At 34.3% G+C, this 19,012-nt stretch overlaps 2 protein-coding genes and 1 long non-coding RNA gene across 9 annotated transcripts; all 3 read right to left on the reverse strand.

Moving 5' to 3' along the window:
- Positions 1–926: 926 nt before the first annotated feature.
- Positions 927–6,284, reverse strand: LOC125418212 (disease resistance protein At4g27190). 4 transcript variants are annotated; one of them, XM_048469348.2, is made up of 4 exons: positions 5,772–6,284; positions 2,706–5,604; positions 1,415–2,257; positions 927–1,295 (listed from the first exon to the last, which is right to left on the reverse strand). In XM_048469348.2, exons 2-4 carry the CDS (start codon positions 5,571–5,573, stop codon positions 1,287–1,289), a joined length of 3,720 nt encoding a protein of 1,239 aa, XP_048325305.2. In that variant the 5' UTR covers positions 5,574–5,604; positions 5,772–6,284; the 3' UTR covers positions 927–1,286. The 4 variants fall into 4 exon arrangements, with proteins under 4 accessions (XP_048325305.2, XP_048325303.2, XP_048325306.2 ...); XM_048469346.2 differs by having other exon boundaries at positions 2,706–5,594; positions 5,772–6,283; XM_048469349.2 differs by having other exon boundaries at positions 927–1,292; positions 2,706–5,594; positions 5,772–6,281.
- A 444-nt stretch (positions 6,285–6,728) lies between these two features.
- On the reverse strand, positions 6,729–12,141 carry LOC107412044 (disease resistance protein At4g27190). 4 transcript variants are annotated; one of them, XM_025070193.3, is made up of 4 exons: positions 11,885–12,141; positions 8,828–11,719; positions 7,184–8,062; positions 6,729–7,051 (listed from the first exon to the last, which is right to left on the reverse strand). In XM_025070193.3, the coding sequence occupies exons 2-3, from the start codon at positions 11,696–11,698 to the stop codon at positions 7,184–7,186; spliced, it is 3,750 nt and encodes a 1,249-aa protein (XP_024925961.2). In that variant the 5' UTR covers positions 11,699–11,719; positions 11,885–12,141; the 3' UTR covers positions 6,729–7,051. The 4 variants fall into 4 exon arrangements, with proteins under 4 accessions (XP_024925961.2, XP_024925955.2, XP_060667720.1 ...); XM_025070187.3 differs by having other exon boundaries at positions 8,828–11,729; XM_060811737.1 differs by lacking the exon at positions 11,885–12,141 and having other exon boundaries at positions 8,828–11,876.
- A 942-nt stretch (positions 12,142–13,083) lies between these two features.
- Positions 13,084–18,078, reverse strand: LOC107412052 (uncharacterized). The gene is made up of 5 exons (XR_001580916.4): positions 17,758–18,078; positions 15,165–17,629; positions 15,000–15,063; positions 13,602–14,410; positions 13,084–13,474 (listed from the first exon to the last, which is right to left on the reverse strand). It is a non-coding gene; the product is annotated as an uncharacterized LOC107412052 (long non-coding RNA).
- Between the last annotated feature and the right edge of the window lie 934 nt (positions 18,079–19,012).

A 19,012-nucleotide genomic window follows, 5' to 3' on the forward strand; every position in this document is an offset into this window, starting at 1 on the left:
GACGGAAAAACTGGAAAGATATTCTAATTTATTTGGTAGGCTGGTCAGTGACACGTTGAATTTTTACAGTTTCTTTTTTTCTATAAGAGATTTTATAACTTATCGTTTTTTTGGGACAATTTTGTAATATGATATTGCTAATTTTTTTATTTTTTATTTTTTATTTTTTTTTGTTTTTGGCCATCAATTGTAAAAGTCAATTTGCACAAGGAAGAAATTTATCTGCTATAAAATCAATAACAATGCCATTCATTTAATTTATTTTTGGTATAAAAAAAATAATAATGAGCTTCCATTTATGGGATGTTGAGTAAAAATGACAGATGTTAGTTTTATTTATTTATTTTACGTGTTTTTTTTTTTTTTTTTTTTTTTTTTTTGTGTGATATATGATAAATGATGAACTTACATTTATATGTAATAAGTTTTTTTTATCACTTGGATATGAATTTTCTATCACCAAGCTGATATAACATATCCGTTTCTATAAGTTTTTTACAAGGTCTTCACCATATCAAAATTGTCCATTTATATATGATAAGGTCTGCTATTAACAGTTGACACTTGGTTATGAATATTTCAGACATTTGAAATTAAAATATATGGACACTGGTTATGCCATTCAAAGTACTGATTGTGCTTTGTGGCTTGAAAATGGTCCGCATTGGATCCAACCTCACCTTGATTTTGATGTATCCTGCTTTTCAGTTCTAATGCAAATTTATTCTTTGATTTCAAAAAAAACAAGTGAATTCATAGAAAATAATGGCCTCCAAAAAAATATTTAAAAAATAAAAATAAAAAATCTCGGTTACTTGTTTTTAGTCATTATTAGCGAGAAATCTTCAATGATACTTCTAAATTCATACCCTCCAAAATACTGGACGAAAGACATTGTCAAACAACCCGAAATCAACAAGAACTACTAAAATAATGGTCGTGCTTGTGTGTAAATTTGCACTTGTATTGATCTGTACACTGTTTGTATACATGAATATGAATTAAGAACACAGAAACTAATATCCTTGGTTCAAAGGAGCCTCAAAAAAGTCTAGTCACCAACACAAGTGAGAGGCCGCCCATTCTAGCAAACGTAGTGCCACTATTTGGCATTTGATAAGAAATAAAGAATAGTACCATACACAAGTCCTATATTTATGAGGAAAAAAGAAAAAAAAAAAAAGAAAAAAGAAACCAGTTTGGAATTGGATGGCTGCAAACTGGATAAGAATGATAGATCCTCTCCTCTCCTTCAAACCTTCATAATCTTCTTTCAAGAATCTTCCTCAAATCTGCTACATATAGATTTTACTGCATGAGAAAGACGGGAGCTTTGTTGCATTGCACCATAATGCAATAAAATTGAAAAAAGTGGAACAAAACAGAAATTAATTGGGCTGTATATGTTTTATACCTGTTCTTCTGTGAATAATTGCTGTAATGCCAGACCAATTTGGTCCCTCTCCCAAAGATGTCTTATGGTTGTATTAATATCACACTCCATCAACTCTTGTACAGGTTTATTTCTGTACATATTGTCATCAAACATCTCCTCATCAAAATCCGATGCTATAGAATCATCTGGCCATTCCAAATCATCAGCTCTATGGTACCCTGCATCTTCCCATTCTTCATCAAGTAGTGCCAACTTATGCAGCTGTGGAGTGCTCAGAGCTCTTTGAGAGAAACTTTTCATCTCAGGGCAGTGGCTAATGCCTACATATTTCAGTTTCGGAAATCCCATCATAAAGTTTCCTGAATAGAAGCTTGCGAGGCGGGGTAAACGACAGATATCCAAAGCTTCCAATTGACTGAAAACAATTTCACCTTCTGGTTCATTTTCCTCATTTGCAATTATTTCTGTCATGCTATTGCATATGCCAATGCACATTATTTTCAACTGTGGTAGACTTTTAGCTGTTGAGTAAGTCAATAAATTTACCATTCCATGGCATTTTGACACTTTCAGCATCATCAAATTTCTGAAAGATATCCAAGATGGTGCCAAGTTCTTTAACCTATCACATTTCAATACTTCTAAGCTAAGCAAATTCAGGAAGGCTCTGTCTATTTGGCAGTTCTCATCCCATACGTGCACCAAGTTGGGCAGTTCAGATAGCGTCAATCCTCTCAAGCCTGAAAATATACATGTCAGTTCGTCATCACCACCATGTAAGCCTTCAGATTTACCATGCCATAACACATTATTGGTAGCACACCCTTCTAGTGTCAAGTTTTTCAGCTTAGGAAAGCTGACCTGAGAAAACAAGTATCCAAGCATTAGACAATTGAATTAATTCTCTCAAGTCACAAAAAGCATGTGAGAACATTTTTAGCAAAAGAGGAAAAAAAAAAAAAAAAAAAAGGAAATATAAACAGAAAAACGTTTTTTTTTCCCACCAATTCGCAGACAAGTTAGAATCATATAAGTTGGTGGCAACATAAGTACAAGTTGATATCATATAAATTGGTACATCTAAATGTAAAGTGGTAAGTTTCCAGCAATTCTCAGACAAGTTAGAATCATATAAGTTGGTAGCATAGCAATATAAGTACAAGTAAGAAATCATATAAATTGGTAGCAACATATGTACTGCTTTAGATCTCTATTATAGTTCTGTGATAAATACGAGAAAGATGAACTATTTTATTTACATTTTTGGTATGAAGATGAACCATTTCAAATTGAACATAATGTACTATACCTTTTTGTTAAAAAAGGACATGGCAAAGTCTGAAATTAATTGCTTGCCTTTCCATTGGTTTCTACAATTTGTCTTCACTACAGAGTAAAATTGTTTAAGCCTTGGTAGATTACACAGCTTCAAGGTGCGCAGTTGAGGAAATTGAATCTTTTGGACAGTTTCATCATCAATGTTTTGAGATCTATCATCTCTTTCACAAATAATTATCTCCTCCATCATTTCACAGCTTGTAACTTCAATCTTTTCAAGTTGCAAAAGGCCCTTAGCAATGGAAAATGAAAAAAGGTTCTTCAGTTTATTACACTCATGAATTTCAATATCTTTTAATCTACCAAAAGAATTTTCTGCAAGTTTTCCATGACATATCTTTTCGAGATCCATCAATTTTGTAAGTTGTAATAGCTCCAAACTTACGAAGGCACAACAAGTATGAATCTCTTCCATCGAGTTGATGATGTATTGAATTCCAAAATTATTTCGGAAGTGGAGATGCTTCAATTGTGGAAGACCTTCCACATCTAATTCTTGAACAACATTGTTAAAACCTGCTAATCCATTGAGATACAGCACTTCGGACTTTTTCAGTAACATTTGAAGACCATTCCCATTAAATACATCGCTCTTATTGAGCTTGAGGTTCAACTTTCTTGCAATTCCAAAATCAACGTATCTAACAAGGACATCTCCAATTACTATGTTATACCTTTCCAATTTCTCACTAAAAATTTCTTCAGACAGAATGCTGGCATCTGGTATCTGTATATGTAAAGTGGTAAGTTTATGCAAACTCTTTAACTCAATAAGACTTGCATTACTCCTTTCACCACCATCTCCTTCTACATCCCAGTCTCTAAAACTCTCTTCCATATCTAACTCTTGTAAATTTATCAAGTTTGATATGGTACCGGGTTGGATCAGTTTAAGGCTGGAACAATGCTTCAAACCTAACAATTGTAGATGAGTAAGTTGACCTATCTGATTTGGTAGCTCTTTAATATAAGATCCCGAAAGGTCAAGGATTTTTAAATTCTTCAACTCTCCAATCATAGCTATATCACTCATATCACAATACCACAAACATAGCGTTTGAAGATTCTGAAAGAAACCAAAACAAGAAGCCAATGGTTTCAAACGTATAAAATTCAACTCCAAAACTCTAAGCTCCTTCATTTCTTCAAGAAAGTGATGTGGGATTTCCAAATTTTGACCATATGGAAAATATGGATACATCCAATGCCTAAAAATATTCTGAATGCATAAACTTTTATATCTCATGCAAAATAATTGAACTTTTGGAAATTCCAACCTTTCAGGAAGTTGACAATCATAGTCAAGCTCTGATAGTGAAACTGCAATTGCGTCCTTCAGTTTTCTACCATTGAAGCACTCATCCATCTCAGCAATGCTTCTAAGATTATACATATGTCTATCTTTGGATGCAATTGAAATGACAACATCACGAACGATATCATGCATTTTAACACAGCCATTATAGTCACCATCCAACAACAAACAGCAACTCTTGAGATCTTCAATCAATGTAAGCAACTTATTTCTTGCCCCTTCCAATTTTGGGATGCATTGAAACAAACCCCAACCCATACCCAGTCTCAACAAGTGCTCACCATCTATGTTAGCATCTTCATGAAATAGACCACAAAGCAACAACAATGACTTTGATTCCTCACTTAAGCAATCATAACTCAACTTTATACTGGAGTAAACTTTTTCATGCATTCCTTTGATGTTAGTTGGGGTGGACATTCTTAGCTCTTGCAATGCATTATTCCAAACAGGAAGACTTTTTTTTCTCAACGCATTTGCAACTGTTGCAATTGCGATGGGTAAACCTGCACATTCTTTGATAATCTCGGTTGCCAAAGGTTGGATGCTTAGATTTTTAATTGTATCACCCACTATTGTCTTGAACAAATTTGTTGCTTCCCTCACAGATAAAACTCCCACCAAGAAATTCTTCTCAACACCCATATCATTACATAATACATCTTGAGATCTCGAGGTGAGCAAAATCTTGCATCCCCTTTTATCATCTCCAAAAGATATTCCAATATCATGTAACTCAAGATTCTCCCAGATATCATCCAAAATTACCAGAATTTTCTTTTCTTGCCTCAATCGATGTCTAAGCCGATCTGCTCTTACAGGTATGCATTTCTCTTTCAATTTCAGTCCAAGCCTCTCTGCGATTTCTTGTTGAATGTTTTCCAGCTTTGGATTCTGGGATATAGTAACCATAATAGCCTTACTGAAAAGCATCTGTTCCTTGGCCCTTTTGGCAACCTCTTTACAAAGCATAGTCTTTCCGACACCACCCATACCATACACCCCAACCATGTCGAAACTTGGATTCCTTAAAGCCTCCATAATTCTGCAGAAGGTGGACATTCTAGATTGAAAAGCCTCATAACCATTGACATCAAAAGTACTTTGTAGAACAGGAAGGTAAGAAACCTTGTGGAATCCCCCAGAAGTTTGGATTTCACTAGCAATTTCCAGAGCCAACTTCCTTGCTTTTCTGCTCAATCGATTCCGTGATGGAAAATCAGGAAACTGCCCACACCTAGTATTTGTTTGGGCCTCAAGATCTCCTAAAAACTTGTGTATCTGTTCCAAGATACCATCAACTCTGCTCATCCAACTCAGAACATCAGCTTCAATTTCTTCACCATTTCTATTAGCCTCATCAATGGAATGCTGCAGTTTATCTTTTACAACCTTCAAATTCTGAACTTGGGTTCTCAGCTTCTCTACATTGCTTTTGTAGTAAAAGAGATAACCCAGTTGATGGGCAATAGGTTCAACCAAGCATTCACTAATTTTTGCGCCTATCGAAACAAATATCTCCATGCTTAAATCACTTGCAATTTTCTAATATTTTCTTCCAAAGTAAAACAAGAAAAGGAAAAGGCAACAGCAGGAGAAAAAAAAAAAAAAAAAAAAAAAAAAACAATGAGATTCAGTATAATGAAGTAAAAAAAAGAGAATGAAAATCACATGCAGTAAATGGAAATGAAAAGCAAGAAAAGGAATTGCAAGTTGGCGTACCTGATCTCTTATGAATATAAAAGGAATATAGCTTCAAAACGAAGGCAGAGTTTGTATACTTTGATTTCTTTATATGGGATGATCTTCTTGTAAGTAAAAATAACAAGTAGGGTGGCAATAACAAAATCCAAAAGAAAAACCCGAAAATCAACCAAAACGAAGAGGGTGACTGAATTAAAGAAGAAAACCAAGAATGTATAAGTCTCTTTTGGATACCAAAGGCAGAGAAAATGCTTTTCAGCAGCTTTGGTTGGTGGGCTGACCGATGAAGACGACGCGTATCGGAAGTTGACTGCGAGTCAACGAGCTAGTAGAGATGGTAAAACAGCTGGATGGCAATTGGAAAAAGCAGCGAACTTTCATGGAAGACAAAGCGCAAAGCTTTGTATATAAATATTATTGTATGGTTCAACTTTATTATATATTTTAAGATGGTGAAGCATATTATGTTGTCTGTTTGAAAAAGTTTATGTTTACATGTCACATACTAGCTAAAGTAGTAAAGTGAAACCCATTTATTGGTACACGTTACATTCCATATAAAATCTGTTTGCTAGTCAAGGTGAACTTAGATTTTGCTGAAAAGAGGGAAAAAAAAAAAAATATATATATATATATATATATAGAATTTGTTTGAGGTCCCTGATTCTTTTGTCAACATTATTTGTCAGCATTCTTGTTAAATAGTAGTTTATCTGTACCACACAATATATGATTATCAAAATAAATAAAATAAAAAAATATCAATTTTCAAGTATAGAGGGGTTTAAGTTTGTAGAATGTTTGCAACCTATTTCCATCAAAATGTTATATATTCTATCAATTATAACGGACACTTTTCACAACAGATAATCTGATAAATTAATGGAGGAAAAAAATAAAAATAAATAAATAAATAAAAACCACCTGAAGGTGACTTTTAAGATCTAGTAGTTGCCATCAAAGAACCAAGAAGAATATGGAATTCCACCTTAACGTTTTTTATATGGTACTAAAAGTGAAAATGTATATATTACAATTTACAGATGCACCTTACGAGTAAACATATTTTGGGTATAGGTGAGCTCCATTCTTCTCTGTAGAGGAGCTACTTTAACTTACATTGACCTCCCAAGAATCTACATGAGAGAATATCCCAAAAGAGCATATCTTCTAATAGTAAGTGTACATTTACAACGAAAAGCATGAAACAAAACCAGTTTTGATTGATGCAAGCAAACTTGATAGGAAACGAAGATCCTGTGCTCTTCAAAGTAAACCTTCACAATCTTCTCCAGAATCTATTATATGAATATTTTGTAATGTTAGAGTAGGAAAGTTGTTGCAGTTCAATGTAATTTAAAAAAATAAAAAATAAAAAAGGGAGTAAAAGTACAAGACGAGCAAACATAAAAACGTGAATGTGTTCATACCTATTGTGAGAACAATTGTTGTAATGCCGGACCATATTGGTCCTTCTCCCAAAGCTGTCTTATTGTGGCATTAATATCACCCTCTATCAACTCTATTTTGCTCTTCTTACTGTACATCTCATCATCGCTGATCATCAACTCATCGATTTCCTGTTCAGAAAAATCCAGTTCAGCAAAATACTGTTCTTTGTAACCACCCTCTGGCCATTCCATACCATCATCCAAACTACATATTCTTTCATCGTCCCACTCTTCATCAATTAAGGTTAATTTTTCTAATTGTGGAGTTTTTACCACCCCCCTTGAGAAACTACTCATCTCAGGGCAGTGACTAATGCCTACATATTTCGGTTTTGGAAATCCCATCATAAAGTTTCCTGAATAGAAGCTTGTGAGGCTTGGTAAATGGCAACATTCCAAAACTTGTAATCGGTTAAAAACAATTTCACCTCCTGTTTCACTTCCTTCATTTTTAATTATTTCTGTTACGTTCTTGCATCCACTAATGCTCATTCCTCTCAGCTGCACCAGACTTTTTTTAGCAATTGAGGAAGTTAATAAATTTACCATTCCATAGCAACTTGACACGTGCAGTATTATCAAGTTTTGGAAAGATATCCAGGATGGTGCTAAGTTCTTTAACCTGTCACATTTGACTACACTCAGGCCCATCAGATCCAGGAAGGCTATGTCTGTTTGGCAGTTTTCATCCCATATGTGCAACAGATTGGGCAGTTGTAATAGTGCCAATCCTCTCAAACCTGAAAACATGCATGTAGCTTCTTCATCACCACGTATGCCTTCCGATTGACCATGCCATATCTCATTTAGTGAATCAATCCCTTTCAGTGTCAAATTTCTTAAATTAGGACTTACTACCTGGGAAACAATCATCAAAGCATTAAAAATATAATTGAATGAATCCTCAACCGCTTCGGAAGAATGATTCTAGCAACACAAAAAGGAAAATAATAATAATAATAATAATAATAATAAAGCTATGAAAAATTTCCCAACAATTCTAAGACAAATTGGAATCAAATAATGTGCGCGCAACGCAAGTTAAAAATAAGCAACCTGAATCGTAGACAAACATCTAATATTTTTGCAATCACTCAAATCAAACAGGTCAAATAAATTTTCAAGAAGTGATGATTCATATCTACATTAAAATCCTCAAATGTATGATAACTTAGGTGGGAGGGCTTATGGTTCCTTAATAGAGAGTTACTCCATAGCAGTTGAATATGACAGCACTTAACATGGCTAAGGAAAATTGATGATGGCTACTTTTAGACTGACTTTTGTGTGTCCTGGAAAGATATCTTCTTTTATACTAATGAGGGCTTGTAGTACTCAAAATCCACATATTGTACCAAACAAAAAAGTATTTTTCTGACAAAAAAAACAGATATCAAATAACTTGATAGTTGAAGTCCAAGCCTCAACAAAATTCTGTGGACAATAATATCTAACTAAGCCCGTTCCTATAAGCTAAAATTCCTCGGTCAATGCCTTGGCTAGATGGGCTGATCAATTCCAAGCCATTGCCACTGCATGAGTCATGTCAAACCATTACTATTAATGCAATTACCAAAGACTAAAACCATATTTTGAAATTGAATTTAACTTAATGGCCTGTACCTTTTCATTGAAAAGGGACTTGGCAGAGTCTGCAATCAATTGCCTGCCTTCCCCCTGGCTCGTGCAATTTGTCTCTACTTGCGAGTAGAAGTCTAGAAGTTTTGGTAAAAAACACAGCTTCAAGGTGCACAATTGAGGAAATTGAATCTTTTGGACAGCTTCGTCACCAATGTTTTGAGATCCATTTTCTCTTTCATAAATAATTATCTCCTCCATCATTCTGCAACTAGTAACTTCAATCTTTTTAAGTTGCAAAAGGCCTTTAGCAATGGAAAGTGAAAAAAGGTTCTTCAGTTTATCACATTTACCCACTTTAATATCTTTTAATCTGCCAAAAGAATTTTCTGCAAGTTTTCCATGATATATCTTTTCCAGATGCATTAAATTTTGAAGTTGTAATAGTTCCAAACTTACAAAGGCACAGCAAGTATGAATCTCTTCCATTGAGTTGATGATGTATTGAATTCCAAAATTATTTTGGAAGTGGAGATGCTTCAATTGTGGAAAACCTTCCACATCTAATTCTTGAACAACATTGTTCAAACCCTCTAATCCATTGAGATACAGCACTTCAGACTTTTTCAGTAACATTTGAAGACCATTCCCATTAAATACATCGCTCTTATTGAGCTTGAGGTTCAACTTTCTTGAAATTCCAAAATCAACATATCTAACACGTACATCTCCAATTACTATGTTATACCTTTCCAATTTCTCACTAAAAATTTCTTTAGGCAGAATGCTGGCATCTGGTATCTGTATATGTAAAGTGGTAAGTTTATGCAAACTCTTTAACTCAATAAGACTTGCATTACTCCTTTCACCACCATCTCCTTCCACATCCCAGTCTCTAAAACTCTCTTCCATATCTAACTCTTGTAAATTTATCAAGTTTGATATGGTACTGGGCTGGATCGGTTTAAGGTTGGAACAATGCTTCAAACCTAACAATTGTAAACGAGTAAGTTTACCTATTTGTTTTGGTAGCTCTTCAATAGAAGATCCCGAAAGGTCAAGAATTTTTAAATTCTCCAACTCTCCAATTATAGCTATATCTCCCATATCACAATACCACAAACAAAGCGTTTGAAGATTTTGAAAGACACCAAAACAAGAAGCCAATGGTTTCAAACATATGGAATTCAACTCCAAAACCCTAAGCTCCTTCATTTCTTCAAAAAAGTGATGTGGGATTTCCAAATTTTGACCATACGGAAAATATGGATACATCCAATGCCTAAAAATATTCTGAATGCATAAACTTTTATATCTCATGCAAAATAATTGAACTTTTGGAAATTCCAACCTTTCAGGAAGTTGACAATCTTGGTCAAGCTCTGATAGTGAAACTGCAATTGCGTCCTTGAGTTTTCTACCATTGAAGCACTCATCCATCTTAGCAATGCTTCTAAGATTATACATATGTCTATCTTTGGATGCAATTGAAATGACAACATCACGAACGATATCATGCATTTTAACACAGCCATTATAGTCACCATCCAACAACAAACAGCAACTCTTGAGATCTTCAATCAATGTAAGCAACTTATTTCTTGCCCCTTCCAATTTTTGGATGCGTTGAAACAAACCCCAACCCATACCCAGTCTCAACAAGTGCTCACCATCTATGTTAGCATCTTCATGAAATAGACCACAAAGCAACAACAATGACCTTGCTTCCTCACTTCTTAAACAATTATAACTCAACTTTATACTAGAGTAAACTTTTTCATGCATTCCTTTGATGTTAGTTGGGCTGGCCATTCTTAGCTCTTGCAATGCATTATTCCAAACAGGATAACTTTTATTTCTCAATGCATTTGCTACTATCGCAATCGCAATGGGTAAACATGCACATTCTTTAATAATTTCAGTTGCCAAAGTTTGGAAGCTTAGATTCTTAATTGTATGGCCCACTATTGTGTTGAACAAATTCGTTGCTTCCCTCATTGGTAAAAGTCCAACAAAGAAATTCTTCTCAGCACCCATATCATTATATAACACATCTTGAGATCTTGAGGTGAGTAATATCTTGCATCCCTTACTATCATCTCCAAAAGATATTCCAATATCATGCAACTCAAGTTTCTCCCAAATGTCATCCAAAATTACAAGAATTTTCTTTTCTTGCCTCAATCGATGTCTTAGCCGATCTGCTCTTACAGGTATGCATTTCTCTTTCAATCTCAGTCCAAGCCTCTCTGCGATTTCCTGTTGAATGTTTTCCAGCTTTGGATTCTGGGATATAGTAACCATAATAGCCTTACTGAAAAGCATCTGTTCCTTGGCCTTTTTGGCAACCTCTTTACAAAGGATAGTCTTTCCGACACCACCCATACCATACACCCCAATCATGTCAAAACTTGGATTCCTTAGAGCCTCCATAATTCTGCTGAAGGTGGACATTCTAGATTGAAAAGCCACATAACCATTGACATCAAAAGTACTTTGTAGAACAGGAAGGTAAGAAACCTTGTGGAATCCCCCTGCAGTTTGGATTTTACTACCAATTTCCAGAGCCAACTTCTTTGCTTTTTTGCTCAACCGATTGCGAGATGACAGATCAGGAAACTGCCCACACCTAGTATTTGCTTGGTCATCATGATCTCCTAAAAACTTGTGTATCTGCTCCAAGATACCATCAACTCTGCTCATCCAATTCAGAACACCAGCTTCAATTTCGTCACCATTTCTCGTAGCCTCATCAATGGAATGCTGCAGTCTATCTTTTGCATCCTCCAAATTCTGAACTTGGGTTCTTAGCTTCTCTACATTGCTTTTGTAGTAAAAGAAATAACCCAGTTGACGGGCAACAGGTTCAATCATGCATTCACTAATTTTTGCCCCAAAGGTAACAAGTATCTCCATGCTTAAATCACTTGCAATTTTCTAATATTTTCTTCCAAAGTAAAACAAAAAAAGGCAATGGCAACAGCAGGAAAAGAGATGCAATGAGATTCAATACACTGAAGTGAAAAAAAAAAAGAATGAAAATCACATGCAACAAATGGAAATGATAAACGAGGAAGGGAATTGCAAAGTAAGTTGGCGTACCTGATTCCTTATGAATATAAGAGGAATAGCTTCAATCCAAGAGCTGAGTTTGCTGAGTTTCGTAAATTAAAACAGGGGTGTGACTGAATTAAACAAGAAACCCAAGAGTGTATAAAGTCTCCTTTGGATATCAAAGACATAGAAAATACTTTTCAGCAGCTCTGTGATAGTGGGTAGACCGAGGACTAATCAGAAGTTGACTGTGAGTCAGCGGGCTAGTGGAGAGAGTAACACCTAGATTAGCAATTGGAAATTGCTGCGAACTTTCGTAAAGGACAAAGTCAAATCTTTATATATTATTATTGTTATTATTTTAATAGCTTTATATATATGTATATATATATATATATATATATATATATATATGTTTTATCTTTTTTTCTTCTCTCTGATGAATAATCTTTTTTTTTTTTTTGATAAATAAAAGCTATATATATACATATATTATTTTTGTTATATGCATATATACATTACTGTATGAAAGCATTTCATTAATATGTTGTCTTTTGCAAAAGTTTATGTTTACATATCACATCCATTACTAGCTAAACTGAACCCAATTATTGGTACATGTTATATTCCATATAAAATCCATGGGCTACTTAAAGGTGCCCACAATTTTGCTAAAAAATGAAATATAGCATTTGTTTGAGGTAACTGATTCTTTTGTCAACATTATGCCAGGGTTCTTGTTATTTCGAAAATTTCTATGGTGAAATTGATTTTATGGTGGTCCAAAAAATGTATAATATAATCTATAAATATGTAACTTTTAACCATAAAATAAATAATATTCAAAAATTTTAAATGTTACCCATTTTATGGTTTAATATTACCCATTTATGAATCATATTATATTTTTTATGGACTATTGTTACCGGATTTACCATAAGATCAGTCTCACCATAGACACTCCCATTCTGTACCATCCTATTTATTTTATTGATTGTTTTTGGTTTTATAGAATCCTCTTAGCAAAAGAAGTGAAACAATTAAAAAAAATACTAGAAAATTTTCAAGTACATAGGGGTTTAAATTTATAGGATGTTTACAACCTGTTCTATCAAAAAGATACAAATTCCATCAATTATAACAGTCAATTCTCACTATAGATAATTCGATAACTTATTGGGAAAAAATTTAAAACAACAACAACAACTATGTCGGAAGAAGACTTTTAAGACCAAATACTTGCCATCAAACAACCAAGAAGAACTTGGAATTCTACTTTCACATTTTTGTATGGTACTAAAAGCGAAATTATATACAAATGCAACTCATGATTAAAACTTATTTTGGGTAAAATAGTTGTAATATAATGAAAGAATTAAAAGTCATTAGCTGGGAGTGATGATCATGATGAGCTTCCTTCTTCCCTACAGAGGAGCTACTTCAACTTATAGAAACCTCCCAACTACCAAGTATTTACATGAGAGAATATCCCAAAATAGCTTCATATCTTTTGATAGTAGGTGTACATTTACAAAGAAACTCATAAAACAAAACCAGTGTGGATTGATGCAAGCAAACTTGATAGGAAAGGAAGATCCACTGCTCTTCAAAGTACACCTTCATAATCTTCTACGTAATCTATTATATGAATATTTTATTGTGTTAGAGAGTAGGAAAGTTGTTGCAGTTCAATGGAACCCCAAAAAAAAGGAGGTAAAAGTACAAGAAGAGCATACATAAAAAGGAAAATGTGTTGTGTTTATACCTGTTGTGAGAACAATTGTCGTAATGCGGGACCATATTGGTCCTTCTCCCGAAGCTGTCTTATGGTGGTGTTAATATCACCCTCTATCAACTCTATTTTGCTCTTATTACTGCATATCTCATTATCACCAATCATCAACACATCAATATCCTGGCCATTCCATACCATCATCAAAATGATGTACTTCTTCATCATCCCACTCTTCATCAAGTAGGGTTAATTTTTCAAGCTGGGGAGTGTTTACCTTTCCATGAGAGGAACTACTCATCCCAGGGCAGTGACTAATATGCCTACATATATCAGTTTTGGAAATTCATTGTAAAGTTTCCTGAATAGAAGCTTGCAAGGCTTGGTAAATTGCAACATTCCAAAGCTACTGATTGGTTAAAAACAATTTCACCTCCCGTTTCACTTCCTTCAGTGGTAATTATTTTGGTTATGTTCTCGCATCCATTAATGCCCATTAGTCTCAGCTGCATCAGACTTTTAGCTAATGAGGAAGTCAATAGATTTAACATGCCATAGGAACTCAACACTAGAAGAGATTTTAAGTTTTGGATAGATATCCAGGATGACACTAAATTCTTTAATAGGTCACATTAGACTACTCTGGGACTCATCAAATCCAGGAAGGCTATGTCTGTTTGGTAGTTCTCATCCCACATGTGCATCAGCTTGGCCAGTTGGGATAGTGTCATTCCTCTCAAACCTGAAAATATGCATGCAGGTTCTTAATCACCAGGTAGGCCTTCAGATTGACCATGCCATACCTCATTCAGGGAAGAACTTTTCAGCTTCGGACATGTGACCTGGGAAAACAATTATCTAAGCATTAAAAACAAGCAGAATGGATTCCCCCTCAATGACTTTCGGAGAAAGATTCTAGCAAGACAAAAAGGGAATTAAAAAAAAAAAAAAAAAAGTTATGCAAAATATTCCCTACAATTCTAAGACAAGTTGCAATGAGATAATATGCTGGCAAACCAAATTGATAAGTAACCTGAATTGTAGCCAGAGGAAACATCAAATATGTTTGCAATCACTCAAATCGAACATGTCAAATATGTTTTCAAAAAATGATGAATCATATCTACTTAAAATCCTTAAATGCATGAAAATTCTTGGCAGAGCTCATGGTTCCTTACTAGAGAGCTACTCCATAGCAGTTGAATAAGACAAAACTCACATGTCATGGTAAAATGGATAACAACTACTTTAGAATGAATTTCATGAATCCTGGAAAGATACGCTCTTTTATGCTCTGTAGGCTTTTAATACTCAAAATCCACATAATGCACCCAAATAATTTTTTTTTAAAACAAAAGTACATATAGCATAAAGCAAGGGTAAAACATTTTGTTTGGACTTCGTTCATTGTATTTGAAGTCCAAGCCTCACCAGAGTTACAATTCCTAGGCCAATGCCCTGGGTAGATGGGCTGGTCAATTTCAAGCCATTGCCACTGCATGAGTCATGTCAAACCATTACTATTGATGCAATTACCAAAGACCAAAGATCAAGGACCAAAAACAGTATATTCAAATTTAATTAAATGTACTATACCTTTTCATTAAGAAAGGATACTGCAGAATCTGCAATCAACTACTTGCCTTCCCTTTGGTTTGTGCAAATTGTTTCTACTCAGAGTGTAGAAATGTAGAAGTTTTGCTAGAAAACACAGCTTCAAGGTGCGGAATTGAGGAAATTGAATCTTGTGACAGTTTCATCACTAATTATTTGAGAATCATCTTCGCTTTCATAGGTAATTAGCTCCCCCATCATTTTGCAGCTGGTCACTTTAATCTTTTCAAGTTGCAAAAGGCAAGGCATTTACCAACAGAAAATGAAAATAGGTTCTTCAGTTTATCACACTCATCCACTTCTATATCTTTTAATTTACCAAAAGAGTTCTCTGAAAGTGTTCAAGACATATCTTTTTGAGATCCATTAACTTTTGGAGATGCAAAAGCTCCAAACTTACAAATGTACTAGAAGTATGAATATCTTCCATCGAGCTGACAATATATCAAATTCCAATATTATTTTGGAAGTAGAGATGCTTCAATTTTGAAAAACTTCCCCCTCAAATTCATGAAAAACATTGTTCAAACCCCCTAATCCACATAAATACAACACTTTGGACTTTTTCAGTATGTTTCAGGACCATTCTTGTTGAATTCATCATTTTCATTGAGATTGAGGTTCAACTTTCTAGAAATTCCAATATCAATGTACCTGACAAAAAATGTCTTTAGGCAGAATGCTGGCATCTGGTACATGTAAATGTAAAGTGTCAAGTTTATGCAAATCTTTAACTCGATAAGACTTGCATTACTTCTTTCACCAGCATCTTCTTTCGCATTCTAGTCTCTAAAAACTCCCTTGCATATTCAAGTAGTTAACTCTTGTAAACTTGTCAAATTCGATCCGATATGGGGTTGGATAAGTTAATGTTTGGAACAATACTTCAAATCTAACAATTGTAGACAATTAAGTTGATCTACTTGTTTTGGTAAGCTCTTCAATAAAAGATCCTGAAGGGTCAAGAATTTTGAATTCTTCAACTCTCCAATTATAACTATATCTCCCATATCACAGTATCACAAACATAATATTTGAAGATTTTGAAAGAAACTAAAAAATGCAGCTAATGGTTTTTAAACATAGAGAATTCAACTCCAAAACTCTAACTTCTTCATTTCTTCAAAGAAATGATTTGGGACTTCCATATTTTGATAATGCATAAAAATATTCCAACAACTTACACTTTTATATCTCATGCAAAATTATAGAAATTCCAAGCGAAGCTGACAATCATGGTCAATTTCTGATAGCGAAAACTGCATCTTTGAATCTTCTATCATTGAAGCATTCATCCAACTCAGCAATGTTTCTAAGATTATACACATGCCTATCTTTGGATGGGGTTGATATCGTTACGTCACGAATGACGTCATGCATTTTAATCCAACAACAAACAATAGATCTTGAGATTTTGAATCAATACAACCACCGTATTTCTTATGTCACTCGCTAATGTATTGAAAAAATTCTATGCTTCCATCCTAGATAAAACTCCCACTAAGAAATTATGCTCAACACTGATATCATTGTATAACACATTTTTGAGATCTCGAGGTAAGTAATATCTTACATCCTTTGCAATCATTCTCAAAAGATATTCCAATATCCTCTAACTCAAGTTTTTCTCAAATATCATCCAAAATTACAAGGATTTTTATTCCTTGCCTTGACTGGTGTTGTAGCCAATTTGCTTTTGCAGGTATAGTTTTCTTTTGTAGTTCTTATCTTAGCTTTCCTGCAATTTCTTGTTGAATGTTTTTATGGCTTGGATTCTAGGATGCAGCAACTATGATGGCTTTAGCGAATTGCATTTTCTCATTTGCTTGTGTAGCAATCTCTATAAAGAGCATACTCTTTCCTACCCCACCCATACCATACATTGGGTTCCTCAAAGCCTCTATAATTATGTTCAACGTGAGCGTTCTTGATTGAAAAGCCGCATAACCTTTGACTTCAAAAACACTTTGTAGAATGGGAGGGTAAAAAACCTTCTGCAACCACCCTGCAGAGTGAATTTCACCAGCAACTTCCGAGGCCATCTTCTTGGCTTTCCTGCTGATCCAATGGAGGGATCCCAAATCTGGAAACTGGCCACTGAACCGCTTGCCATTTGCTTGGCCTTCACTTCTCAAAAGATTCAACGTAAAGATCCTATTTACTCTGCTCAGCCGGTTGAGAACATCAGCTTCAATTTCTTCACCGATTCTCTTAGCCTCATCAATGGGATGCTGAAGCTTATATTTTTTTAGCATACTTCAAATTCTGAACTTGGGCTGTCAGCATCTCTAAAATTACTTTTGTATTTAAAAGAGGTAACCCCAACTGATGGGCAATAGGTTCGACAGTGAACTCACTGATCTTTGACCCCTATGCGGCTATGACAATAACTATCTCCATGCTTAATCATTTTGCAATTTGCAAATATTGAAAATGGCCCAGCGAGACTTCAACACAATAAAATGAAACCAGAATTATAAAAAATAAAAATAAAAAATAAAAAATGGAAGCAAAGCAAAATTATAGCATACCTGGTCTGTGATGGATATGGAAGTAAAGCAAAAGTATAGCATACCTGATCTGTGATGGATATAAATGGAGTAGCCTAGCTTCAAGAGTGTGTAAAATTTTCTTTCTTTCCTTTCGATATCGGATCTTGTTCGTTGTGAAAGAACAGGAATAGTGATGGTAATAAAACCGGATCCACAGAGAGAGAGAGAGAGAGAGTAAAACCAGGAAAGCTTTAGCTGCAAGAAACGAACCGCTAATGGAACTCAAAAGCAAAGAAGAAACCCAAGTGCCAAAAATCTCTTTTCGATATCAAAGAGCAGAAGAAATGATTTGCTGAAGCTTGGGTTTGGATTCGCAGACCAAAATCTGACCTATACACACGTCTACACGACAAAGAAGTCAACGGGTTAAGGACGAGAAAGGAGATATTGAAAACGCAGCGTTTCGTTGGCTGTTTTATTGAATATTACATATTATTATTCTTTTAATAATAATAAAAAAAATTGCATTTGTAATATTATAGTGATTTTCAAATGGGATTGAGCAGTAGTTTTTATTTATTTATTTTTTCTGGGGTCGTCGACCTTTTACTTATTTGCTAAGAATATATTCTGTAATTGCACAATTGGTAAACATCATTTGCAATATATATATATAGTAATTTACACATAAAATATTGTTTCAGATTAATGTTGGCAGATATACTTCATTTGCAAGCTTCAGTGACAGAAAAAAGATGCAAATTAGTCTCAAAAACACCATGAAAGGAATGGAAATAAACCAAAATAATCACACAGCAAAGAAAATGAAAACATAAGGGAGGGACCTGATTGGCTGTAAGTATAAATGGAAAGAGTAGCTTCAAGTACTTCTGGGTTTATACTATTTCTTTTTTTTTAATTTTTTTTGGCTTGGAATATTTTTGCAAAGTAGTATAATTTAATTGCACGAAAAAGATGGAATCGATATCAAATCAAAAAGGAACAAACCAATATCTACCCAAAAGAAGGAGGATTATTTTTTGTGCAACAATTAAGAAACTGCAAGTGGACTCCAAGTAAGAAGGACAAATGAAAACGAGGAAATGAAAGTGTGTGGATTACAAACAAGAACTTTCAGGATTTAAAGTTTAATCACAGAAAGCAAAGTATGTCAAAGTATGAAAGAGTATCAGAAATTGAGTAAGATTCAATATATATATATATAAGTTATATATGTATATGATCGAAGAAGAGCACAAAGCCACAAACATTATTTTTTTGTTGTTTATGTGGGTTTTAATTTGCATGCTATATGGTTTGCCATTGTCCAAGTATATT

The sequence above is a fragment of the Ziziphus jujuba genome, chromosome 10, assembly GCF_031755915.1.
Source record: "Ziziphus jujuba cultivar Dongzao chromosome 10, ASM3175591v1".
NCBI lineage: Eukaryota > Viridiplantae > Streptophyta > Magnoliopsida > Rosales > Rhamnaceae > Ziziphus > Ziziphus jujuba.

Coding starts and splice junctions, on each gene's coding strand:
- LOC125418212 (XM_048469348.2), bottom strand. CDS start 5,573: ATGGAGATATTTGTTTCGATAGGCGCAAAAATTAGTGAATGCTTGGTT. Junction 2,258..2,705: donor TGTCCTTTTTTAACAAAAAG/GTATAGTACATT, acceptor TTGTTTTCTCAG/GTCAGCTTTCCTAAGCTGAA.
- LOC107412044 (XM_025070193.3), bottom strand. CDS start 11,698: ATGGAGATACTTGTTACCTTTGGGGCAAAAATTAGTGAATGCATGATT. Junction 8,063..8,827: donor AGTCCCTTTTCAATGAAAAG/GTACAGGCCATT, acceptor ATTGTTTCCCAG/GTAGTAAGTCCTAATTTAAG.